The sequence below is a fragment of the Oncorhynchus masou genome, chromosome 28 (assembly GCF_036934945.1).
Source record: "Oncorhynchus masou masou isolate Uvic2021 chromosome 28, UVic_Omas_1.1, whole genome shotgun sequence".
In the NCBI taxonomy this organism is placed as follows: Eukaryota; Metazoa; Chordata; class Actinopteri; order Salmoniformes; family Salmonidae; genus Oncorhynchus; species Oncorhynchus masou.
The window spans coordinates 41,473,532-41,501,505 of NC_088239.1; the positions used below are offsets into that span (position 1 = coordinate 41,473,532).

Below are 27,974 nucleotides of genomic sequence, written 5' to 3' on the forward strand. Positions count from 1 at the left end.
CTCACTTCCTTCTTCCATCCCTCTCCTTCGCTCTCCCCCTCCAGGGAGAGAGAAGGATTGAAAGAGAGACAGTGGAGGGTGAAGACAGCCTGTTGGCACCATCTCCTCCTCCGTCTCCAACAACTTCCAATTAAGCATTTCCAGCCCTCCACTCTATCTTTGTCCTACTAACATCCCCATCTTTTCTCACTAACGTCCCTCCCTTCCTCCCTCTTCCCTGTCTTTTCTTCCCACTAATATCCCCCTCTCTTCCCTTCCCCAGCTTTTCCCACCAACGTCAGTCCAACCCTTGGGAGCCAAGGGCTTAAATGGGAACCCAATCTAGACTACAGAGCCGATATTAACTCTGATGATGGGATGTGATGCCGTTTTTCCACGTCTCCCTCTCTCTCCCCCTCTCTCTGGAAGGGTGACCTCCCCAGCAGCCAATGAAGACAATACCAGATGAGGAAATGGAGTGACTGAACTGGCAAAGGGATGAATGAAGGAACCACAGTCCACATAGGCTTAAGTGTGTAGCAGCTTCAGAGTGTGTGTGATTAAGACATCAGTCTCTACATTAGGGTTTCCATTAGCTGGCTATTGGACGATAAGAAAAATGAAAAGCCGATAACTAAAACTGCTGCCGACCAAAATGACCGGAAGGAAAAAAATGTAATTGCAAATTAATGCTTTTTATTAATTGATGGAAAAATACTAGTGGAGGCAAAACATTTTTTTTTAATTGACCTTTATTTAACCAGGCAAGTCAGTTAAGAACAAATTCTTATTTTCATGACGGCCTAGGAACAGTGGGTTAACTGCCTGTTCAGGGGCAGAACGACAGATTTGTACCTTGTCGGCTCGGGGGTTTGAACTTGCAACCTTCCGGTTACTAGTCCAACGCTCTAACCACTAGGCTACCCTGCCACCGTCTACAGGTTAAATTGGCGTTGGTGTATCTTTGTTAGTCATCATGTAGCCCATATCATTTATCAACACACCTATCACACGTGTACAGCATAAAGAGTCTATTTTGACCGGGATTTCTCCTGCAGCTCCTCAGCAGGATGCTGCTGAAGTAAAACATGCTTTTATAAGCCCATTCATGTACAAGCATTCTAAATGCAATCGTGTTAATCTGTTTTCATGGCCACGATTAAAAATAGCTAGGCCTACTATTTTTATTTGTCAACTGTTAACCTAACTGAAGCATGCCTCCATTCATAATTTAAGTGCAGGCACCAGGCTATCAGCGTGTCACCAGCACTTCACAATGTGAGCTAGAGGCAGTACGCATTTTGAAAACATAGGCCTACTTAATTGTTTGAAACCTGAATCCTTTACTTCATATTGGCTCTTGCTATATATGAAGGCTCTAGCCCTTGCTATCTCCTTGCTTGCTAATTCGGCCTGCTAACTGCCAGCTTGTTTAGCCCCGTTCCACTAACTGCTACCTTGTTTAGCCCCGGCCTACTAACTGTTAGCTTGTTAGCACAGGCCTGCTAACCGTCTGAATCGCCACGTCCCAAACACTCACTGGACCCATATTTACTCTCTATCTCTTTTCGATTTTTAATTTGTTTATACCTTCCGGTAACCTGCCTCACCCAATGTGATACGGAATCGCTATTATTTTTAATTTTTAGAACACACTCAAGAACCTCCAGAAGCTAACCAGCTAACTAGCTACAAGCTATTTAGTCATTGTTAGTTTTTTTTAACCTGGATAACACTCGCCAATCCAGCTTCCCTGCCCCCTGGACACTGATCACTTGGCTACATAGCTGATGCACGCTGGACTGTCCATTAATCACGGTACTCCATTCTGCTTGTTTATGTTTTATCTGTCGGCCCCGTTGCCTAGTCAACACCATTTTACCTGCTGTTGTTGTGCTAGCTGATTAGCTGTTGTTGTCTCACCTACTGTTTTAGCTAGCTTTCCCAATTCAACACCTGTGATTACTATATGCCTCGATGTATGTCTCTCTCAAATGTCAATATGCCTTGTATACTGTTGTTCAGGTTAGTTATCATTATTTTGGTTCACAATGGAGCCCCTAGTTCCACTCTTCATACCCCTGATACCTCCTTTGTCCCACCTCCCACACATGCGGTGACCTCACCCATTACAACCAGCATGTCCAGAGATACAACCTCTCTCATCATCACCCAGTGCCTGGGCTTACCTCCGCTGTACCCGCACCCCACCATACCCTTGTCTGCGCATTATGCCCTGAATATATTCTACCATGCCCAGAAACCTGCTCCTCTTATTCTCTGTCCCAAATGCTCTAGGCGACCAGTTTTGATAGCCTTTAGCCGCACCCTCATACTACTCCTTCTCTGTTCCGCGGGTGATGTGGAGGTAAACCCAGGCCCTGCATGTCCCCAGGCACCCTCATTTGTTGACTTCTGTGATCGAAAAAGCCTTGGTTTCATGCATGTCAACATCAGAAGCCTCCTCCCTCTGCTAACCCTGATGTCCTTGCCGTGTCTGAGTCCTGGCACAGGAAGGCCACCAACAATTCCGAGATTTCCATACCCAACTATAACACCTTCCGTCAAGATAGAACAGCCAAAGGGTAGGAGTTGCAGTCTACTGCAGAGATAGCCTGCAAAGTAATGTCATACTTAACAGGACCATACCCAAACAGTTTGAACTATAATTTTGAAAATGACTCTCTCCAGAAATAAGTCTCTCACTGTTGCCGCCTGCTACCGACCCCCCTCAGCTCCCAGCTGTGCCCTGGACACCATTTGTGAATTGATCGCCCCCCATCTAGCTTCAGAGTTTGTTCTTTTAGGTGACCTAAACTGGGATATGCTTAACACCCCGGCAGTCCTACAATCTAAGCTAGATGCCCTCAATCTCACACAAATCATCAAGGAACCCACCAGGTACAACCCTAACTCTATAAACAAGGGCACCCTCATAGACGTCATCCTGGCCCTCCAAATACACCTCCGCTGTCTTCAACCAGGATCTCAGCGATCACTGCCTCATTGCCTGTATCCGCTACGGAGCCGCAGTCAAACGACCACCCATCATCACTGTCAAACGCTCCCTAAAACACTTCTGTGAGCAGGCCTTGGTTGAAAAGCATGCATTTGGTTTTACTAGCGTTTAATAGCAGTTGGAGGCCACGGAAGGAGTGTTGTATGGCATTGAAGCTTGTTTGGAGGTTAGATAGCACAGTGTCCAATGACGGGCTGGAAGTATATAGAATGGTGTCGTCTGCGTGGAGGTGGATCAGGGAATCGCCCGCAGCAAGAGCAACATCATTGATATATACAGAGAAAAGAGTCGGCCCGAGAATTGAACCTTGTGGCACCCCCATAGAGACTGCCAGAGGACCGGACAGCATGCCCTCCGATTTGACACACTGAACTCTGTCTGCAAAGTAATTGGTGAACCAGGCAAGGCAGTCATCCGAAAAACCGAGGCTACTGAGTCTGCCGATAAGAATATGGTGATTGACAGAGTCGAAAGCCTTGGCAAGGTCGATGAAGACGGCTGCACAGTACTGCCTTTTATTGATGGCGGTTATGATGTCGTTTAGTACCTTGAGTGTGGCTGAGGTGCACCCGTGACCGGCTCGGAAACCAGATTGCATAGCGGAGAAGGTACGGTGGGATTCGAGATGGTCAGTGACCTGTTTGTTGACTTGGCTTTCGAAGACCTTAGATAGGCAAGGCAGAATGGATATAGGTCTGTAACAGTTTGGGTCCAGGGTGTCTCCCCCTTTGAAGAGGGGGATGACTGCGGCAGCTTTCCAATCCTTGGGGATCTCAGACGATATGAAAGAGAGGTTGAACAGGCTGGTTATAGGGGTTGCGACAATGGCGGCGGATAGTTTCAGAAATAGAGGGTCCAGATTGTCAAGCCCAGCTGATTTATACGGGTCCAGGTTTTGCAGCTCTTTCAGAACATCTGCTATCTGGATTTGGGTAAAGGAGAACCTGGAGAGGCTTGGGCGAGGAGCTGCGGGGGGGCCGGAGCTGTTGGCCGAGGTAGGAGTAGCCAGGCGGAAGGCATGGCCAGCCGTTGAGAAATGCTTGTTGAAGTTTTCAATAATCATGGATTTGTCGGTGGTGACCGTGTTCCCTAGCCTCAGTGCAGTGGGCAGCTGGGAGGAGGTGCTCTTGTTCTCCATGGACTTCACAGTGTCCCAGAAGATTTTGGAGTTGGAGCTACAGGATGCAAACTTCTGCCTGAAGAAGCTGGCCTTAGCTTTCCTGACTGACTGCATGTATTGGTTGCTGACTTCCCTGAACAGTTGCATATCGCGGGGACTATTCGATGCTATTGCAGTCTGCCACAGGATGTTTTTGTGCTGGTCGAGGGCAGTCAGGTCTGGAGTGAACCAAGGGCTGTATCTGTTCTTAGTTCTGCATTTTTTGAACGGAGCATGCTTATCTAAAATGGTGAGGAAGTTACTCTTAAAGAATGACCAGGCATCCTCAACTGACGGGATGAGGTCAATGTCCTTCCAGGATACCCGGGCCAGGTCGATAAGAAAGGCCTGCTCACAGAAGTGTTTTAGGGAGCGTTTGACAGTGATGAGGGGTGGTCGTTTGACTGCGGCACCGTAGCGGATACAGGCAATGAGGCAGTGGTCGCTGAGATCCTGATTGAAGACAGCGGAGGTGTATTTGGAGGGCCAGTTGGTCAGGATGACGTCTATGAGGGTGCCCTTGCTTACAGAGTTAGGGTTGTACCTGGTGGGTTCCTTGATGATTTGTGTGAGATTGAGGGCATCTAGCTTAGATTGTAGGACTGCCTGGGTGTTAAGCATATCCCAGTTTAGGTCACCTAACAGAACAAACTCTGAAGCTAGATGGGGGGCAATCATTTCACAAATGGTGTCCAGGGCACAGCTGGGAGCTGAGGGGGGTCGGTAGCAGGCGGCAACAGTGAGAGACTTATTTCTGGAGAGAGTAATTTTCAGAATTAGTAGTTTGAACTGTTTGGGTATGGACCTGGAATGTATGACATTACTTTGCAGGCTATCTCTGCAGTAGACTGCAACTCCTACCCTTTGGCAGTTCTATCTTGACGGAAGATGTTATAGTTGGGTATGGAAATCTCTGAATTTTTGGTGGCCTTCCTGAGCCAGGATTCAGACACGGCAAGGACATCAGGGTTAGCAGAGTGTGCTAAAGCAGTGAGTAAAACAAACTTAGGGAGGAGGCTTCTGATGTTGACATGCATGAAACCAAGGCTTTTTCGATCACAGAAGTCAACAAATGAGGGTGCCTGGGGACATGCAGGGCCTGCATTCAACCGATTGCTGCCTGCACCCACATGCCCGACTAGCATCACCACCCTGGATGGTTCCGACCTTGAATATGTGGACATCTATAAGTACCTAGGTGTCTGGCTAGACTGTAAACTCTCCTTCCAGACTCATATCAATCATCTCCAATCGAAAATCAAATCAAGAGTCGGCTTTCTATTCCGCAACAAAGCCTCCTTCACTCACGCCGCCAAACTTACCCTAGTAAAACTGACTATCCTACCGATCCTCGACTTCGGCGATGTCATCTACAAAATTGCTTCCAACACTCTACTCAGCAAACTGGATGCAGTTTATCACAGTGCCATCCGTTTTGTCACTAAAGCACCTTATACCACCCACCACTGTGACTTGTATGCTCTAGTCGGCTGGCCCTCGCCACATATTCGTCGCCAGACCCACTGGCTCCAGGTCATCTACAAGTCCATGCTAGGTAAAGCTCTGCCTTATCTCAGTTCACTGGTCACAATGGCAACACCCATCCGTGGCACGCGCTCCAGCAGGTGTATCTCACTGATCATCCCTAAAGCCAACACCTCATTTGGCCGCCTTTCGTTCCAGTACTCTGCTGCCTGTGACTGGAACGAATTGCAAAAATCCCTGAAGTTGGAGACTTTTATCTCCCTCACCAACTTCAAACATCTGCTATCTGAGCAGCTAACCGATCGCTGCAGCTGTACATAGTCTATTGGTAAATAGCCCACCCATTTTCACCTACCTCATCCCCATACTGTTTTTATTTATTTACTTTTCTGCTCTTTTGCACACCAATATCTCTACCTGTACATGACCATCTGATCATTTATCACTCCAGTGTTAATCTGCAAAATTGTAATTATTCACCTACCTCCTCATGCCTTTTGCACACAATGTATATAGACTCCCCTTTTTTTCTACTGTGTTATTGACTTGTTAATTGTTTACTCCATGTGTAACTCTGTGTTGCTATCTGTTCACACTGCTATGCTTTATCTTGGCCAGGTCGCAGTTGCAAATGAGAACTTGTTCTCAACTAGCCTACCTGGTTAAATAAAAGGTGAAATAAATAAATAAATAAAATAAAAATATCATGAGGCATGTCATACCTTGCTTCAAAGTAGCCTATAGGCAAATCCGACCATGGAAAAGTGGATGCAATTATTTTATAAAGACTTCATAGGCGGCGTGTTAATTTCAAGTTTGGAGAAGCGAATAATTTATCCTACCATATCTACAATCTCTAACGCCAGTTATGATTTTCATATGCGCATTTGTGGAACAGTTTAATTTCAATAATAACATTTTTGTTTGTCAAAATCATTGTCACATGGTAAATCATAAAAATCTGAATTCAAATGCTAAAAATCTAAAAGTTTCAATTAAACTAATGTGAGAGCACCAGCCTCTGCCATAAGGACACATTGATACACCGCGATCCATTGGCGGTTATAGAAATGAGCACTTTGAACTCAGTCTATAGGCCAATGCAGCAGTAGGCCTAGAACTTCCATTGTCAACTAAAACAAAATACATGAAGTCGACAAATAAAAACTGCAGAAAATATGATTAAATTCAGGTTCTTTCAATTGCATTCATCTCTCCACTCAGCGCGTCTACCTCCCTTTCTATACGTCTTGCACTACTATTTTTATCAATTCCGTATTACATTACATTTACTACTGGTGACATGTAACAGGGAATTTAAAAAAATAAACAATCAAAGGGCAAACAATTCACACAATTAAACAATGAATGTGCAAGAATTGGCGGGAGACAGCTGAGACTCGTCTATATCTTCGTCACACACCCCTACCCTTCTTCTTGTCTCAACATTTTAAATTATACTCAAGACATTATCTTCCCACATATTTTAGATGCTTTTCACTGACAGCCACAACTCAGTATTCAGCTAGGTCTATTGCCACTTGCTCTGCCCAAATTGCGGGCCTCCCAAATAGGCATAGGCCTACAAGCTTGTAGCTTGAAACAATCAGCAACAACAACAAAAAACAATAGAAAATTAAATATAGATCCTTGATTCCGCTGTCGCTAAATTACGCTTTCTGGTGAAGTATTTGAATGATTTGATTTATTTCTGTACAGACAGGAGTAATTATATAACTTTGGCAAATTTATGAAAGACTTTTCATATTAACTTTCTTTCCTTGTCCAGAAGCCAAAGCCACAATCCTAGTCATATTAGAAACCCATCCTTGTTGATGCATCTTTAGATTCCCCCTCTTTCTAAGTTTTGAATGGAGATTTCGATACATATGGAACCGCTCTCATCAGGTGCGCTGTTTAGAATAGAGTTTTGGCAAATGTTTGAAAATTATGTTTTGTTGGCTGCTTCATTACATGTTCTGTTAAAATGATTCACCATAATCGAAATGTGACTTCTGTCATTCTGAGCACTGTGGTCGGACGCCCAAATGGGTTACACACCCAATGCATATGGGTCTGGTAAATTTCTCAAATGACCGGTAAATTAAAATATTCCATGTCATGTTGCACAGCACCACATTTTCCTAACGGAAATCCTGGTGTGTGTGCACTCTGTGCAAATGTCGTTTTCTTTTTCATAGGTCAAAGTAAAACACACAATGTCATTTCCCAATAATTCACTATACAAACTAGGATGTTTACCCCTTTCTCTTCTTGGTTTTACAGAAAAGCAAAAAATTTCCCACTATACAAGATGATTTCCTCACCATCACATCAGACTAAATTCACTCAGATGGTTAGCTAGGCTATGTGATCAGCGTAAATTATTTCTTGCTCATAGGCATTGAGTAAAACAAATACCCTGTCTCCCCCCATAATTTACTCTTACTGGCAAAGGGATAAATGAAAGAAAAAGCCAGCCATAACAACCGAAGGTCACTGTGTGGCACCTTCAGGCCAAAGGGGACTGGTGGCAACTTAAATTGTGGAGGACCAGCTGGAACGGAATAAATGGAATGGTATCGAACACAAACATATGGTTTCCATGTGTTTGATACCATTCCATTCACTCCATTCCAGCTATTATTATGAGCCGTCCTCCCTTCAGCAGCCTCCTGTGCTTCAGACTGTATGTTTAAGACTTCGTCAGTCTCTGTATGTGTTCTGTGAAATTCACCATTTACCTCAGAGTAACTCACATAATTTCCTAATCTTTAACTTGATCAAGATGTTTACTCTTTTCCTCACTGGTTATACTATAAAAAGAGACACATTTCCCAATTCCCACACTAACTGCTCTCTTCCACTCTCCCGTCTGCAATGACACACTGTCCTGGCTGTGCTTCAGTATTGAAAAGGGGGATGGATGCGGAGGTGGAGGGACGCATGTGTGTGCGTGTGCATGCGTGGAGGGATGGATAAAGGAATACAGGTCTGAAGCGAGGGATGAAGGGATTTCTCTCACTAACCACAGGAGCCTGGCACCCTCTCCTGGTAGGAGAACTGTAAGTGCAGCTCCTCCTCTGTCATCTCCCTGATGAAGACTTTGAGAAGGCAGCGAATCATGAACAAAGTATTGTGGGCCTGCCAGATGAACAGCTGACTGGAAAGGGAGGAAAAAGAAGATGAAGATTATTCACTGGTTGAGATTTGCATTTTTCCTTTATCAAGACAAGAGAAATCTAGGCATTGTAATTAACACAAATACTAAACATGAAAATCAGGCACTTTCATTCCATTGTGTCAAATATGCTCATTGTTAACGTAAACTGATTTGGTTGGATATTGCATTAAGTCCGTAGTACCACTATCTATAGACTGGGGGGAGACATAGTGGACATAGTAAACTATGGACATAGTAAACAACCCTGTAATAAAAACTGGTGGCTAGGTGGCTTTGTCAAGGCTACAGACAGCAGACATCCTGTGACATAGAGATGACCTGTGGCCCCTTGGCTTGTCCTCAGACTGATTGGCCCCTTCAGGGAGACAGCAGTTATGACTCGTGACACATCCGCTATAGAGACACGCAGTGGCCTTGACTAATTGTCTATTCTCACAGTCAGACAGTTACCACAGCCAGGAAGAATGGATGAGCCTCTGCTCTGATCTCTGGTGTTCACCAGGTCATATAAGAACACCAACAAAGCAGACACTCACAAAAACAAGTCACAGTAGGTGACAACAGTTGTGACACCAGTCGTGACTTGCGACACATCCGCTATAGAGACGTAGCAGCAGCCACAGTGACAGTCACAACAGCCATGACAGTTAAGAAGGATGGATGAGCCTCTGATTTCTGGTCACACACATGTACCACCAGTTAATTTAAGCCCACCAATCAACACTAACATAAAAACACACATACAGTGCCTTGCGGAAGTATTCAGCCCCCTTGAACTTTGCGACCTTTTGCCACATTTCAGGCTTCAAACAAAGATATAAAACTGTATTTTTTTTAGAAGAATCAACAACAAGTGGGACACAATCATGAAGTGGAACGACATTTATTGGATATTTCAAACTGTTTTAACAAATCAAAAACTGAAAAATTGGGCATGCAAAATTATTCAGCCCCTTTAAGTTAATACTTTGTAGCGCCACCTTTTGCTGCGATTACAGCTGTAAGTCGCTTGGGGTATGTCTCTATCAGTTTTGCACATCGAGAGACTGAACATTTTTCCCATTCCTCCTTGCAAAACAGCTCGAGCTCAGTGAGGTTGGATGGAGAGCATTTGTGAACAGCAGTTTTCAGTTCTTTCCACAGATTCTCGATTGGATTCAGGTCTGGACTTTGACTTGGCCATTCTAACACCTGGATATGTTTATTTTTGAACCATTCCATTGTAGATTTTGCTTTATGTTTTGGATCATTGTCTTGTTGGAAGACAAATCTACGTCCCAGTCTCAGGTCTTTTGCAGACTCCATCAGGTTTTCTTCCAGAATGGTCCTGTATTTGGCTCCATCCATCTTCCCATCAATTTTAACCATCTTCCCTGTCCCTGCTGAAGAAAAGCAGGCCCAAACCATGATGCTGCCACCACCATGTTTGACATTGGGTATGGTGTGTTCAGGGTGATGAGTTGTGTTGCTTTTACGCCAAACATAACGTTTTGCATTGTTGCCAAAAAAGTTCAATTTTGGTTTCATCTGAGCAGAGCACCTTCTTCCACCTGTTTGGTGTGTCTCCCAGGTGGCTTGTGGCAAACTTTAAACTACACTTTTTATGGATATCTTTAAGAAATGGCTTTCTTCTTGCCACTCTTCTATAAAGGCCAGATTTGTGCAATATAGGACTGATTGTTGTCCTATGGACAGAGTCTCCCACCTCAGCTGTAGATCTCTGCAGTTCATCCAGAGTGATCATGGGCCTCTTGGCTGCATCTCTGATCAGTCTTCTCCTTGTATGAGCTGAAAGTTTAGAGGGACGGCCAGGTCTTGGTAGATTTGCAGTGGTCTGATACTCCTTCCATTTCAATATTATCGCTTGCACAGTGCTCCTTGGGATGTTTAAAGCTTGGGAAATCTTTTTGTATCCAAATCCGGACCTGCCTGGTATCAGTATCTCGGTACAGTATCTCGGACCTGCCTGGTGTGTTCCTTGTTCTTCATGATGCTCTCTGCGCTTTTAACGGACCTCTGAGACTATCACAGTGCAGGTGCATTTATACGGAGACTTGATTACACACAGGTGGATTGTATTTATCATCATTAGTCATTTAGGTCAACATTGGATCATTCAGAGATCCTCACTGAACTTCTGGAGAGAGTTTGCTGCACTGAAAGTAAAGGGGCTGAATAATTTTGCACGCCCAATTTTTCAGTTTTTGATTTGTTTAAAAAAGTTTGAAATATCCAATAAATATCGTTCCACTTCATGATTGTGTCCCACTTGTTGTTGATTCTTCACAAAAAAATACAGTTTTATATCTTTATGTTTGAAGCCTGAAATGTGGCAAAAGGTCGTAAAGTTCAAGGGGGCCGAATACTTTCGCAAGGCACTGTACAAGCCAATATTATGACCAAAGGCATGTCCCAACAGTTCATGTAAGCACACTAACCAAAACTTATAATCAAGCCAATACATGACCAAAGCAACTGCATTACTTTTAAATAAGCACACCAACACTCGGATAAATACACATTCAAGTCAATATTATGACCGAAGTAATACAGGTAACTGCCAAAATAAATTAAGAAAACAAGTATATTGAAAGCAGATGCTTCCACAGAGTTTGGATTCCGGAGTTAATTAAGCAATTAACATCCCATCATGGTCATGTATAAAAATGCCCAGTTGCCCATTATTTTGTCTACCATGGCTAGAAGAGATCTTAGTGACTTTGGAAGAGGGGTCTCAAAGGAGCATATGTGGATACAAGTGTGTGTGTGCAGGGTTCAACACTAACTTGTACTACCAGTGCTACCAACTTTTTCAGTTGGTGAAACCAGCACATGATTTGGTAGACCCATTTAAAAAAAATATATATATATATATTAATGACCTGGCCCGAGTCCTATAATGCATCTGCATTCCATACAGAAGTAGGCTAATTATGACTAGCCATCTTTAAATTAGCATGCCATTGTCTTCTAACATTGATTTGGATATATTTACTGTAACAGCAAAGAAAATAGACTTAAAATATAGTGCAAAATGCATTTACTGCAGATTTCACAGTGACATGTGTTATTTTCTCCTAAGTCTTCTAGAGGGCATAATCCACCATTTTGTCAGGTTTTCATTCTCAAAAATCACAATTTCTAAATCCACAACAATGCTTCAACCACATCTGGGGACCATTTTTTAAGTCTGGGGGAGAAAAAAAACTTTGTAGTTACCCTTTAATTCAGATGCACACCAGCCAGACAGTTGTGTTTGGCTAGCGGTGTTTCTGTAGCACACATGGAGTTTTCAAAACTAATTGCCATTGGATTGATGCAAATTATTATTATTCTGCCAGGTAGAAATACACTACTTTGAAGTTACTCTGCTCACCCATTCTTGCCTTAGCATTTACTGGTAGATATCATAACTTGGAACATCTTTCCTACAACCTTTCTACCCCTACCGCTGTCAGTCTTCATTAAGCTGCTCCAAGCAGCTGTTTGAGAGCTGCGCGCTCTCTCTGCTGGGTAGATTACCTATAGGCTATATGTGTACAGCACACGTGACAAATAATCTACTAACATATTTATTAATCAATTAAATAGCCTAGATTAAAAATAGCATTATTACAATATTTTTTTATCACTGGCTACTGACAAGGGATGATTGACTGGGGTTTCTAAAACCTCTTCGAGCCAGCGTGCAACCCTGTAGGCTATGTGGAGTCCTGACACACACAGACGGGCATTTCCATGCGGTTGTTGGCTCATCAGAAAGTTGGTTGATTTTGGGGCAATTTCACAATACTGAATAAATGAATATAATACAAAAATAACCAAATTGTGAACCAAAAACTAACGTGACCAGGTACATTTTTCCACTGGCACCCTTGCGACCAATTTTAAAAAGTGTGTCGCACTGCCAAGTCAAATTACATCAAATGAGACTGTTTTGGTCACAGTATCGAACCCATGTGTGTGTGTGTGTCTCAGTCACCAGATCTCAACCCAGTTGAACACTTACTTATGGTAAATTCTGGAGCAGTGACTTAAACAGCATTTTCCACCACCAAAACAACAAATGATGGAAATTCTCGTGGAAGAATGGTGTCGCCTCCCTCCAATAGAGTTCCAGAGTTCCAGTAGAATCTATGCCAGGAAGTACTGAAGTTGTTCTGACAGTTCGTGGTGGCCCAACGCCCTATTAAGACACGTTATGATGGTGTTTCCTATATTTTGTGAGTTACTACTAGCTTCTATTGTAACTGTGGCAAGGTTGTATGTGAAGCCTTGTGAGGACACCCACCATTTTACGAGTGGCATGACCTACACAGTTCTATGAGAACCAGCGTAGCCTTGCAGTTCACACAAACATCAATAGCTTCACATTTTGTCATTTTTTATGGTTTTCTCCCAGAGTTTTCCCATGCAGACACCTTTCCACCAACGCACACATCTGGTCCACCAGATCTAGTTGGTAAACTTAGAGCCGCCCCTATTCCACTAATTACTATGAAGTTTCAGTTGATGTCTCTTACTTACTGGAAGTCTGACAGCTGGTGTCTGAGAACCGCTGGTGTCTCTCTTGCCTTAATAGAGGTTTGACAGCTGCTCCTCTTCTCTTACAAGTGACCATAAGCAGGATCTCTCATGGGTATCATTAGACCGCAAGGCCACTTCCAATCCAACTACGGTGACAAAATCCCATGGTGTTCATGACCAGAGCGAATCACAGCACAATGCAAATGACCCATGCACAATGCAAATACGCCTCCAATTATCTGGGTAAAACCAGATTGAAGAGAGGAATAGGGAGGGATAACTGACTAACTCAGTCCACCCTCAAGTTTATGAATGAAACACTTATCAGATCATCTGGATTTCAACTTGGATGAGTTGGATCTCCCATCCAGAGTGCAGTTGGGTTTGTCACCAACACAGCCCAAACTATACCTTTTGGTGGATTCCCATGGGAAATGTAAAAAGTCAATGGTACTGCTAGAGCATTACCACTAAATCATGAGTACAGAACACAACATATTAATTATTGTACTATCCATGTCATAGTCCCAAACTCTAAGCCTACATGACCATTTCATCCCAGTCACTGATTTAAACATAAGCATACAACACAGGGCGTAGGTCCATTTATTATTGAACTACTCAATTTAGATCACCGATTCCCATCCCATCACTTGTTCTTGGAACAGCACGTACTTGGTTTTACACATAGTACTCACTCTTGGCATTCTGTGGATATTTTCAACTCTTTGGTTCTTCCCAGGAATATTCTCACTAGGGCTCCAAAATTCCCTGTTCTGGGATTGTTCTCAACTGTAGGAGGGGCAGACCGGAGAGGAGAGAGGAAGACACAGTACACTGTATTTAAAAGAACTGCTTGGTGAGTCTGACACACATTACATCAATAAATCTATACTGAACAGAAATATAAACACAACATGTAAAGTGTTGGTACTGTTTCATGAGCTGAAATTAAAGATCCCAGAAATGTTCCATATGCACAAAAAGCTTAATTCTCTCAAATAGGTTTTTCTCCTTTTCCATGACAATCCATCCACCTGACAGTCGTAGCTTATCAAAAAGCGAATTAAACAGCATGATCATTACTCAGGTGCACTTTGGACTGGGGGGACAATAAAAGGCCACTCAAATATGCTGTTTTGTCACACAACACAATACCACAGATATCTTAGGTTTTGAGGGAGTGTGCAATTGGCATGCTGACTGCAGGAATGTCCACCAGAGCAGATGCCATAGAATTTAATGTTAATTTCTCTACCATAAGCCACCTCCAACGCCATTTTTGAGAATATGGCCATACATCCAACCGGCCTCAAAACTGCAAAGGCGTCGTGTGAGCAAGTGGTTTGCTAATGTCAACGTTGTGAACAGTGTGCCCCATGGTGGCAGTTGGGTTATCGTATGGGCAGGCATAAGCTACAGACAATGAACACAATTGCATTGCAATTGCATTTTATCGATGGCAATTTGAATGCACAGAGATACCGTGACAAGATCCTGAGGCCCATTGTTGTGCAGTTGCGCCGCCATAAACTGTAAGCTGAAAATGCTGAAAAGCTGAAAATGTCACCCCTTGAATAAGTGTTCATTCAGTATTGTTGTAATTGTCATTATTACAAATATATACAGTGGGGGAAAAAAGTATTTAGTCAGCCACCAATTGTGCAAGTTCTCCCACTTAAAAAGACGAGAGAGGCCTGTAATTTTCATCATAGGTACACTTCAACTATGGCAGACAAAATGAGAGAAAACAAAATCCAGAAAATCACATTGTAGGATTTTTAATGAATTTATTTGCAAATTATGGTGGAAAATAAGTATTTGGTCACCTACAAACAAGCAAGATTTCTGGCTCTCACAGACCTGTAACTTCTTCTTTAAGAGGCTCCTCTGTCCTCCACTCGCTACCTGTATTAATGGCACCTGTTTGAACTTGTTATCAGTATAAAAGATACCTGTCCACAATCTCAAACAGTCACACTCCAAACTCCACTATAGCCAAGATCAAAGAGCTGTCAAAGGACACCAGAAACAAAATTGTAGACCTGCACCAGGCTGGGAAGACTGAATCTGCCATAGGTAAGCAGCTTGGTTTAAAGAAATCAACTGTGGGAGCAATTATTAGGAAATGGAAGACATACAAGACCACTGATAATCTCCCTCGATTCTTTTTTTATTTCACCTTTATTTAACCAGGTAGGCAAGTTGAGAACAAGTTCTCATTTACAATTGCGACCTGGCCAAGATAAAGCAAAGCAGTTCGACACATACAACGACACAGAGTTACACATGGAGCAAAACAAACATACAGTCAATAATACAGTATAAACAAGTCTCTATACGATGTGAGCAAATGAGGTGAGATAAGGGAGGTAAAGGCAAAAAAAGGCCATGGTGGCAAAGTAAATACAATATAGCAAGTAAAACACTGGAATGGTAGATTTGCAATGGAAGATTGTGCAAAGTAGAAATAAAAATAATGGGGTGCAAAGGAGCAAAATAAATAAATTAAATATAGTAGGGAAAGAGGTAGTTGTTTGGGCTAAAATATAGGTGGGCCATGTACAGGTGCAGTAATCTGTGAGCTGCTCTGACAGTTGGTGCTTAAAGCTAGTGAGGGAGATAAGTGTTTCCAGTTTCAGTGCTTTTTGTAGTTCGTTCCAGTCATTGGCAGCAGAGAACTGGAAGGAGAGGCGGCCAAAGAAAGAATTGGTTTTGGGGGTGACTAGAGAGATATACCTGCTGGAGCGTGTGCTACAGGTGGGAGATGCTATGGTGACCAGCGAGCTGAGATAAGGGGGGACTTTACCTAGCAGGGTCTTGTAGATGACATGGAGCCAGTGGGTTTGGCGACGAGTATGAAGCGAGGGCCAGCCAACGAGAGCGTACAGGTTGCAATGGTGGGTAGTATATGGGGCTTTGGTGACAAAACGGATTACACTGTGATAGACTGCATCCAATTTGTTGAGTAGGGTATTGGAGGCTATTTTGTAAATGACATCGCCAAAGTCGAGGATTGGTAGGATGGTCAGTTTTATAAGGGTATGTTTGGCAGCATGAGTGAAGGATGCTTTGTTGCGAAATAGGAAGCCAATTCTAGATTTAAATTTGGATTTGAGATATTTGATATGGGTCTGGAAGGAGAGTTTACAGTCTAACCAGACACCTAAGTATTTGTAGTTGTCCACGTATTCTAAATCAGAACCGTCCAGAGTAGTGATGTTGGACAGGTGGGTAGGTGCGGGTAGCGATCGGTTGAAGAGCATGCATTTAGTTTTACTTGTATTTAAGAGCAATTGGAGGCCACGGAAGGAGAGTTGTAAGGTTGTACGATCTGGGGCTCCACGCAATGTCATATGGTCAGATGAAACCAAAATATAACTTTTTGGGAAAAGTTGTTGTGTTTGGAGGACAAAGAATGCTGAGTTGCATCCAAAGAACACCATACCTACTGTGAAGCATGGGGGTGGAAACATCATGCTTTGGGGCTGTTTTTCTGCAAAGGGACCAGGACGACTGATCCGTGTAAAGGAAAGAATGAATGGGGCCGTGTATCGTGAGATTTTGAGTGAAAACCTCCTTCCATCAGCAAGGGCATTGAAGATGAAACGTGGCTGGGTCTTTCAGCATGACAATGATCCCAAACACACCGCCCGGGCCACGAAGGAGTGGCTTCGTAAGAAGCATTTCAAGGTCCTGGAGTGGCCTAGCCAGTCTCCAGATCTCAACCCCATAGAAAATCTTTGGAGGGAGTTGAAAGTCCTTGTTGCCCGCAACAGCCCCAAAACATCACTGCTCAAGAGGAGATCTGCATGGAGGAATGGGCCAAAATACCAGCAACAGTGTGTGAAAACCTTGTGAAGACTTACAGAAAATGTTTGACCTCTGTCATTGCCAACAAAGTGTATATAACAAAGTATTGAGATAAACTTTTGTTATTGATAAAATACTTATTTTCCACCATAATTTGCAAATAAATTCATTAAAAATCCTACAATGTGATTTTCTGGATTTTTTTTCTTCTCATTTTGTCTGTCATAGTTGAAGTGTACCTATGATGAAAATTACAGACCTCTCATCTTTTTAAGTGGGAGAACTTGCACAATTGGTGGCTGACTAAATACTTTTTTGCCCCACTGTATATATAAAAATTGTCCGATTCATCGGTATCAGCTTTTTTTGGTACTCCAATAATTGGTATCGGCGCTGAAAAATCATACTCGGTCGACCTCTCGTCTGAATACTTTCCCAATGTAGTGTGTGTGTGTGTGTATATCTATCAGGCAGGCATAACACTCAAACCAACAAACATAAGACGTACTCAGGATCTTGGCCAGGGGAATAACAGCCTCTTCCAACAGCTTGGAGTTACAACTGTAGAGGGAGAATGAGCAAGAGAGAGAGCGCGAAAGAGCGAGAAAATGTTGGTCAATTCAATACCACAACACTGTGGTACTCTGGACAGTTCTCTGAAATGAGAAGTTGTCATCATCAGTCTACTGTCTACCCTCTACTGTCAAGTTAGCATAGTCACAACATACTCATTCTTAGAAACAGAACTAGAGTACAATTTTATACGTCTCAAAACTCTCATTGGCTAACTCCGGTTTCCCATCACTACCACTTGAAAACACCCACTCCTCTTACGTGCCTCACTAATGTAAATAAGCTTGTACTGTACAATCAGAAAACACCTACTATTTCAGCAAGCTGTCACTGTAACTTAAGGTCAACTACATATACGGTCACATCTGATCATAACGTCTGTTAGAACATTACTCCAAGTTAGCTGATGTGTAAAACCGGAACCTAAAAGCTGTTTGGCCTGGAAGACAAACTTCAAGTTCTTAGCTAATGTTGACAGCCTGGTGTAACGTGGGCCTTCGCTGCATCCTGCACCTTAGCTAATGTTTGCATCCCGGGATAAGTCCCAAATGGCACCTTATCCCCAATATTCTGCACTACTTTTGACCAGGGCCCATAGGGTTCAATTTCATTTTTTAAATTTAGCTCGACATTAAATTACTTCAGAAATCATTGCGGCTAGAGCAGCTTGCTATGGAGCGGGAAAGCTATTTACATACATTGGACAGACAAGTGTAGTGTGTGAGATGCGACTGAAATTTTGCGAGAAAGGAGGAGACGACTTTGCTTAAAGCGCTGGGCAGGGCTTGACATTAACTTTCTTAACCACTTGTCCTTTGGACAAGCAGGACAGATTTTTTACATGTCCGAAAGCTGAAATCACTTCTCTCCCCCCTCCCAAAAAAGGACCAACACCATCGAACAGAAAGGTGACTGAAATGAGTGAAGAACAAATAATTTTCTTTGCCTGCCCATAGACAATGTTATCAGCCCCTAGCGGCCATCACCCCCAACAAATATGTTTATGTTTAACACAAAGACTGCTAGCGCAAGCTCGCATGCTACGGGAGGGACAAGACGAAACATGACATTGACAAAATATATTTAGTGGAACCAAGTCTTTTCTAACAGCCTATTCCACTCTGGTGGAGCCTTGGCAAGAAAGACATGTGTTGTAGCCTAGGTATATCTGGATATCTGCGCATCTGTGTGTGCTGAAGCGCACAGATGGAGCAAGTGACACAGTCAGAGCCTTGCTGGTTTTGTGTTATGTGATCGGTTGTAAATCATGGGCCGCAGACCTGTGCCGTCCTCAGAACTGGATAAACGGAGTCGCATTTCTGCCTTTATTCATTGTAGGTAGGTTGCACACAGCTAGTAAAATATGGAGATGGGGCTTGGCCAACTACGCATTCTTTCTTTCATAAGCTTTCCTTATCTATAGCCTAAGATATTTTGACTTCTCATTCAATTTTTCCATACTTGTAATGTTTGCTCAATTTCACTTATTGTGACCTAAAACATTTGTCATTCTCAATAGATCTGTGATTGAGAATAGCATAGACTCCAATTTCCTTAATTTTTCCCATTTAAAAGCTGCAACTTTAAGGACATTTAACACTACTAGAATACTTCATAACTTTAAATTTGTATTAATGCTTTTACGATATTTCAATTAGTAGGATTTGGCTTTTGGGCTTTTGGACTTTAATTTATTTCATCACATTCCCAGTGGGTCAGAAGTTTACATACACTCAATTAGTATTTCATGCATTGCCTTTGAATTGTTAAACTTGGGTTAAACGTTTCGGGTTGCATTTCACAAGCTTCCCACAATAAGTTGGGTGAATTTTGGCCCATTCCTCCTGAAAGAGCTCTTGTAACTGAGTCAGGTTTGTAGGCCTCCATGCTTGCACACGCCTATTCAGTTCTGCCCATAAATGTTCTATTGGATTGAAGTCAAGGCTTTGTGATGTCCACTCCAAAACCTGGACTTTGTTGTCCTTAAGCCATTTTGTCACAGCTTTGGAAGTATGCTTCAAATCAAATTCAAATCAAATTTTATTTGTCACATACACATGGTTAGCAGATGTTAATGCGAGTGTAGCGAAATGCTTGTGCTTCTAGTTCCGACAATGCAGTAATAACCAACAAGTAATCTAACTAACAATTCCTAAACTACTGTCTTATACACAGTGAAAGGGGATAAAGAATATGTACATAAGGATATATGAATGAGTGATGGTACAGAGCAGCATAGGCAAGATACAGTAGATGGTATCGAGTACAGTATATACATATGAGATGAGTATGTAAACAAAGTGGCATAGTTAAAGTGGCTAGTGATACATGTATTACATAAGGATGCAGTCGATGGTATAGAGTACAGTATATACGTATGCATATGAGATGAATAATGCAGGGTAAGTAACATTATATAAGGTAGCATTGTTTAAAGTGGCCAGTGATATATTTACATCATTTCCCATCAATTCCCATTATTAAAGTGGCTGGAGTAGAGTCAGTGTCAGTGTGTTGGCAGCAGCCACTCAATGTTAGTGGTGGCTGTTTAACAGTCTGATGGCCTTGAGATAGAAGCTGTTTTTCAGTCTCTCGGTCACAGCTTTGATGCACCTGTACTGACCTCGCCTTCTGGATGATAGCGGGGTGAACAGGCAGTGGCTCGGGTGGTTGATGTCCTTGATGATCTTTATGGCCTTCCTGTAACATCGGGTGATGTAGGTGTCCTGGAGGGCAGGTAGTTTGCCCCCGGTGATGCGTTGTGCAGACCTCACTACCCTCTGGAGAGCCTTACGGTTGAGGGCGGAGCAGTTGCCGTACCAGGCGGTGATACAGCCCGCCAGGATGCTCTCGATTGTGCATCTGTAGAAGTTTGTGAGTGCTTTTGGTGACAAGCCGAATTTCTTCAGCCTCCTGAGGTTGAAGAGGCCCTGCTGCGCCTTCTTCACGATGATGTCTGTGTGAGTGGACCAATTCAGTTTGTCTGTGATGTGTATGCCGAGGAACTTAAAACTTGCTACTCTCTCCACTACTGTTCCGTCAATGTGGATAGGGGGGTGTTCCCTCTGCTGTTTCCTGAAGTCCACAATCATCTCCTTAGTTTTGTTGACGTTGAGTGTGAGGTTATTTTCCTGACACCACACTCCGAGAGCCCTCACTTCCTCCCTGTAGGCCGTCTCGTCGTTGTTGGTAATCAAGCCTACCACTGTTGTGTCGTCCGCAAACTTGATGATTGAGTTGGAGGCGTGCGTGGCCACGCAGTCGTGGGTGAACAGGGAGTACAGGAGAGGGCTCAGAACGCACCCTTGTGGGGCCCCAGTGTTGAGGATCAGCGGGGAGGAGATGTTGTTACCTACCCTCACCACCTGGGGGCGGCCCGTCAGGAAGTCCAGTACCCAGTTGCACAGGGCGGGGTCGAGACCCAGGGTCTCGAGCTTGATGACGAGCTTGGAGGGTACTATGGTGTTAAATGCCGAGCTGTAGTCGATGAACAGCATTCTCACATAGGTATTCCTCTTGTCCCAATGCTTGGGGTCATTGTTCATTTGGAAGACTCATTTGCGCCCAAGTTTTTAACTTCCTGATGTCTTGAGATGTTGCTTCAATATATCTACATAATTTTCCTACCTCAGATGCCATCCATTTTGTGAAGTGCACCAGTCCGTTCTGCAGCAAAGCACCCCCACAACATGATGCTGCCACCCCCATGCTTCATGGCTGGGATGGTGTTCTTTGACTTGCAAGCCTTCCGCTTTTTCCTCCAAACATAATGATGGTCATTACGACCAAACAGTTTTATTTTAGTTTCATCAGACTGGAGGACATTTCTCCAAAAAGTACAATCTTTGTCCCCATGTGCAGATGAAAACCATATGCGGGCTTTTATATGGCGGTTTTGGAGCAGTGGCTTCTTCCTTGCTGAGCGGCCATTCAGGTTATGTCGATATGGGACTCATTTTACTGTGGATATTGATACTTTTGTACCGGTTTCGTCCAGCATCTTCACAAGGTCCTTTGCTGTTGTTCTGGGATTGATTTTCACTTTTCGCAACAAAGTATGTTCATCTCTAGGAGACAGAATGTGTCTCCTTCCTGAGCAGTGTGATGGCTGCGTGGTCCCATGGTGTTTATACTTGCGTACTATTGTTTCTATAGATGAATGTGGTACCTTCAGGTGTTTGGAAATTGCTCCCAAGGATGAATCAGACTTGTGGAGGTCTACAATTTTTTTCTGAGGTCTTGGCTGATTTCTTTTGATTTTCCCATGATGTTAAGCAAAGAGGCACTGATTTTGAAGGTAGGCCTTGAAATACATCCACAGATACACCTCCAATTGACTCAAATGATATCAATTAGCCTATCAGAAGCTTCTAAAGCCATGACATCATTTTCTGGAATGTTCCAAGTTGTTTAAATGCACAGCCAACTTAGTGTATGTAAACTTCTCACCCAATGGAATTGTGATCCAGTGATTTGTAAGTGAAATAATCTCTGTGAACAATTGTTGGAAAACTTACTTGTGTCATGCACAAAGTAGATATTCTAACCAACTTGCCAAAACTATAGTTTGTTAACAAGAAATGTGTGGAGTGGTTAAAAAATGAGTTTTAATGACTCCAACCTAAGTGTATGTAAATTTCCGACTTCAACTGTATGTCTCGTCTTAATATCGAGCCTTGCTGGGCATCTTGTTGTTATGGCATGCATTATCTGAATTAGGCCCACAGAATTATACCGATGGAAGAGCAGCTTCTATAAAGGTATTTTTGATGTATTAACTACAAAAAGGTAATACGTGTTTCATTTTAATTCAGTTGCCGCTAGCTAGCTCTGGTCCAACATGAACCCATCTCTCATAAATTCAGACATTCAACGCGAAATGTGATAAGCATAAACTAGTATTGAAAAAGTTTAATACATTTTTCTCTAATTAAAAATCTCTCCTTAAATACTGAATCAGGCTTGTAACATCAGTAAACTACAGTAGACTATGCTTTGGAGGGGGAGACAGGCAAAAAAGTTCTCAGCTGGCAGGCAGGCATACTGGTATACGTTTCTGAGTGACAGAGTACGGGCTTTGAATAGGCGCTTGTTGCATTTTGTGGGACTGGAAAACAATACCCGGAATCTAAAAGAACACAATTAACCGGTTCCCACTGTATTAAAAAAAAGGTTCTGTTCCGGAACAGTATAGATCACTTTCGTTCCCAGTTCTGATCCTGTTCCTCGAGAAATACTGTGATTTTCCGGTTTCCGGTTCTCTGGAGTATAAAATAACAGGGTGTGTGTGCGTGCATGTGTATGTTATTGACAGGAAATTACGTAATTGGTGAGAGCAAAGTGAAGCCACAGTAAACATTACAAAACTGGTGTTTGATCTACTTCTGCAGGGGCAGTATTGAGTAGCTTGGATGAAAGGTGCACAGAGTTGTCCAGAGTCAACGGCCGGTTGTTCTCCCAGTTGCTAATATATGCATATTATTATTAGTATTGGATAGAAAACACTGAATTTTCTAAAACTGTTTGAATGATGTCTGCGAGTATAACAGAACTCATATGGCAGGCAAAAACCTGAGAAGAAATCAAAACAGGAAGTAAGAAATCTGAGGTTGGTTGATATTCAACCCAGACCCTATTGAATTCACAGTGGGATATGGATGAAGTTGCACTTCCTAGGGCTTCCACTAGATGTCAACCGCCTTTAGAAACTTGAATGAGGCTTCTACTTTGTTGTGGGGCTGAATGGGAGCTGAATGAGCCAGGTGTCTGGCAGAGAGCCAAGGGCTGGTCATGCGCAATTCACATGATATAGCAACCTGTGTTCCATGGCTTCTCTACACACAAAAGAATTCTCCGGTTGGAAGTTTATTGAAGATTTATGATAACAACACCCTAAAGATTGATTATATACTTAGTTTGACAAGTTTCTTCGACCTGTAATATAACTTTTTGAAGTTTTGTCCGACATTCGGATGGACCTGCACGAGCGTTTGGATTTGTGTACTAAACGCGCTAACAAAATTAGCTACTTGGACATAAATAATGGATAAATAATGGACATTATCGAACAAATCAAGTATTTATTGTGGAACTAGGATTCCTGGGAGTGCATTCTGATGAAAATCATCAAAGGTAAAGGAATATTTACAATGTTATTTCTGATTTCTGTTGACGTTTCTGATTTCTGTGAACGAAACGCGCCAATGTAAACTCAGATTTTTTAAAATATAAATATGAACTCTATCAAACAAAACATACATGTATTGTGTAACATGAAGTCCTATGAGTGTCATCTGATAAAGATCATCAAAATTTAGTGATTCATTTTATCTCCATTTCTGCTTTTTGTGACTCCTCTCTTTGGCTGGAAAAATGGCTGGGTTTTTCTGTGAATTGGTGGTCACCTAACAATATCGTTTGTGGTGCTTTCACCGTAAAGCCTATTTGAAATCAGACACTATGGTGGGATTAACAACAAGATTACCTTTAAAATGGTATAAGATACATGTATGTTTGAGGAATTTTAATTGTGAGATTTCTGTTGTTTTGAATTTGGCGCCCTGCACTTTCACTGGCTGTTGTCATATCATCCCGTTAACGGGATTGCAGCCCTAAGAAGTCAAAAGAAGCACTACATGGAAATCGCTCTGACATTTCCTGGTTGCTAAAATTGGAATGGTTTGCCAAATTTCAGTTTTTAATTATTATTTTTGATTTTACCTTTATTTAACTAGGCAAGTCAGTGAAGAACAAATTCTTATTTACAATGACGGGCTAGCCCGGCCAAACCCGGATGATGCTGTGCCAATTGTGTGCCTACTTTATTAGCCTGGTCACAGATTTTTTTGTGCCGTCTTCCCAACTGCTATGGTTGTTGTGTACTACTTTATCATGGGCTGCGTCCCAAATGGCACCCTATTCCCTACCTAGTGCACCATGTTCTCAGTTCTCACGTTACGGGAAAAGTGGTCGAGCCAAGACGTCTGGCACTGAGGAGAGCCAGCATAGTTTTCCTGATGGGTATGCTGGTCTGGCCCTAACTCGTCAGGTGGCGGGGTCAAGAAAAGCACATCATGATTCTGTCTGTGGTGTAAGGATACGGGGCATGTTCTTACCTGCTAGTGGGGCTGATGAATGTGAAGGAGATTAGCTGGTTCCAGAAGGGGTCATTATCTGAGATGGACTCTGTGCCGATCAGGGTCCGGAGGCTCTGGTTCTCTGACAAGTCACTGACCTGGCTTGTGTTGGCTCCCATCTCATGGGATGTGGATCTAGGGAGAGGCTCACTCTCACTGTCTCATCTCCCACTACCACATCAGGTACTGTACTGGTAAAAAGAAGGAAACATACTCTTGTTAAATTAAAATCAATAGAACCACTGTCCTCAGGTTATCAAGATTATAAGCTTAACAAAAATGTTTGTTATGGTTCGTGAAATAGGAAGTAAAACTGAGTCCTCATTCAAAATGAATGGGGCCCGAGTTCAGCTGTTAATAGATCATCTTATTTAACTGAGACCTATAGGCCTACTTCTGATCGAAACTCAGCAAAAAAAACTGCTTTTATTTTCAGCAAATTTAACATGTAAATACAGTGGGGGAAAAAGTATTTAGTCAGGCACCAATTGTGCAAGTTCTCCCACTTAAAAGAGAGGCCTGTAATTTTCATCATAGGTACACTTCAACTATGACAGACAAAATTAGAAAAAAAATCCAGAATATCACATTGTAGGATTTTTAATGAATTTATTTGCAAATTATGGTGGAAAATAAGTATTTTGTCAATAACAAAAGTTTCTCAATACTTTGTTATATACCCTTTGTTGGCAATGACAGAGGTCAAAGTTTTCTGTAAGTCTTCACAAGGTTTTCACACACTGTTGCTGGTATTTTGGCCCATTCCTCCATGCAGATTTCCTCTAGAGCAGTGATGTTTTGGGGCTGTTGCTGGGCAACACGGACTTTCAACTCCCTCCAAAGATTTTCTATGGGGTTGAGATCTGGAGACTGGCTAGGCCACTCCTGGACCTTGAAATGCTTCTTACAAAGCCACTCCTTCGTTGCCCGGGCGGTGTGTTTGGGATCATTGTCATGCTGAAAGACCCAGCCACGTTTCATCTTCAATGCCCTTGCGGATGGTAGGCTTTGTTACTTTGGTCCCAGCTCTCTGCAGGTCATGCACTAGATCACCCCGTGTGGTTCTGGGATTTTTGCTCACCGTTCTTGTAATCATTTTGACCCCACGGGGTGAGATCTTGCGTGGAGCCCCAGATCGAGGGAGATTATCAGTGGTCTTGTATGTCTTCCATTTCATAATAATTGCTCCCACAGTTGATTTCTTCAAACCAAACTGCTTGCCTATTGCAGATTCAGTCTTCCCAGCCTGGTGCAGGTCTACAATTTTGTTTCTGGTGTCCTTTGACAGCTCTTTGGTCTTGGCCATAGTAGAGTTTGGAGTGTGACTGTTTGAGTTTGTGGACAGGTGTCTTTTATACTGATAACAAGTTCAAACAGGTGCCATTAATACAGGTAACGAGTGGAGGACAGAGGAGCCCCTTAAAAGAAGAAGTTACAGGTCTGTGAGAGCCAGAAATCTTGCAGGTGACCAAATACTTATTTTCCACCATAATATGCAAATAAATTCATTAAAAATCCTACAATGTGATTTTCTGGATTTTTCTCCCTCATTTTGTCTGTATCTCATCTTTTTAAGTGGGAGAACTTGCACAATTGGTGGCTGACTAAATACTTTTTTGCCCCACTGTATTTGTATGAACATGAGATTCAACAACTGAAATGTAAACTGAACAAGTTCCACAGACATGTGCCTAACAGAAATGGAAAAATGTGTCCCTGAATAAAGGGGGGGTTCAAAATCAAAAGTAACAGTCAATATCTGGTGTGGCCACCAGCTGCATTAAGTACTGCAGTGCATCTCTTCCTCATGGACTGCACAAGATTTGCCAGCTCTTGCTGTGAGATGTTACCCCACTCTTCCACCAAGGCACCTGCAAGTTCGCAGCCATTTCTGGGGGGAATGGCCCCCACCCTCCAATCCAACAGGTCCCAGACGTGCTCAATGGGATTGAGATCCGGGCTCTTCGCTGGCCATGGCAGAACACTAACATTCCTGTCTTGTAGGAAATCACAGACAGAAAGAGCAGTATGGCTGGTGCCCATGTCATGCTGGAGGGTCATGTCAGGATGAGCCTGCAGGAAGGGTATCACATGAGGGAGGAGGATGTCTTCCCTGTAACACAGAGCGTTGAGATTGCCTGCAATGACAACAAGCTCAGTCCGATGATACACACCGCCCCCAGACCATGACGGACCCTCCACCTCGATCCCACTCCAGGATACAGGCCTCAGTGTCACACTCATTCCTTCGACAATAAATGCGAATCCAACCATCACCCCTGGTGAGACAAAACCGAAACTCGTCAGTGAAGAGCACTTTTTGACAGTCCTGTGAGGTCCAGCGACGGTGGATTTGTGCCCATAGGTGACGTTGTTGCCGGTGATGTCTGGTGAGGACGTGCCTTACAACAGACCTACAAGCCCTCAGTCCAGCCTCTCTCAGCCTATTGCGGACTGTTGGAGGGATTGTGGGTTCCTGCTGTAACTCGGGCTGTTGTTGTTGTTGCCGCCATCCAGTACCTGTCCCACAGGTGTGATGTTCGGGTGTACCGATCCTGTGCAGGTGTTGTTACACGTGGTCTGCCACTGCGAGGATGATCAGCTGTCTGTCCTGTCTCCATATAGCACTGTCTTAGGCGTCTCACAGTACGGACATTGCAATTTATTGCCCTGGTCACATCTGCAGCATGCCTGCAGATGAGCAGGGATCCTGGGACCTTTCTTTTGGTGTTTTTCAGAGTCAGTAGAAAGAGTCAGTAGAAAGGCCTCTTTAGTGTGCTAAGTTTTCATAACTGTGTCCTTAATTGCCTTCAGCAGTCTGTCAGCGGTTGGTGTCTTAAAATGACCGTTCCACAGGTGCATGTTGATAATTGTTTCTGGTTCATTGAACAAGCATGGGAAACAGTGTTTAAACCCTTTACAATGAGGATCTGAACTTTATTGGATTTTTACAAATGATCTTTGAAAGACAGGGTCCTGAAAAAGGGATGTTTCTTTTTTTGCTGCGTTTATAAATCAAATCAAAATCAAATGTTATTTGTCACATACACATGGTTAGCAGATGTTAACACAAGTGTAGCGAAATGCTTGTGCTTCTAG

General features: G+C 43.0%; 1 protein-coding gene across 4 annotated transcripts in view; it reads right to left on the minus strand.

Annotated features, from left to right (window-relative positions):
• LOC135517587 (dymeclin-like) overlaps nucleotides 1-27,974 on the minus strand; it is a 99,182-nt gene that overhangs the window by 60,126 nt on the left and 11,082 nt on the right. For 2 of the 4 annotated variants that reach the window (XM_064942027.1, XM_064942025.1), the window contains exons 1-2: nucleotides 14,052-14,139; nucleotides 8,672-8,805 (exon numbers count right to left, since the gene is read on the minus strand). In XM_064942027.1, coding sequence (XP_064798099.1) covers nucleotides 8,672-8,805; nucleotides 14,052-14,060 — 143 coding nt within the window. In that variant the 5' untranslated portion in view covers nucleotides 14,061-14,139. Of the gene's footprint in view, nucleotides 1-8,671; nucleotides 8,806-14,051; nucleotides 14,140-24,854; nucleotides 25,067-27,974 lie in introns of those variants that run through there. The other 2 variants (XM_064942026.1, XM_064942028.1) reach the window with 2 other exon arrangements.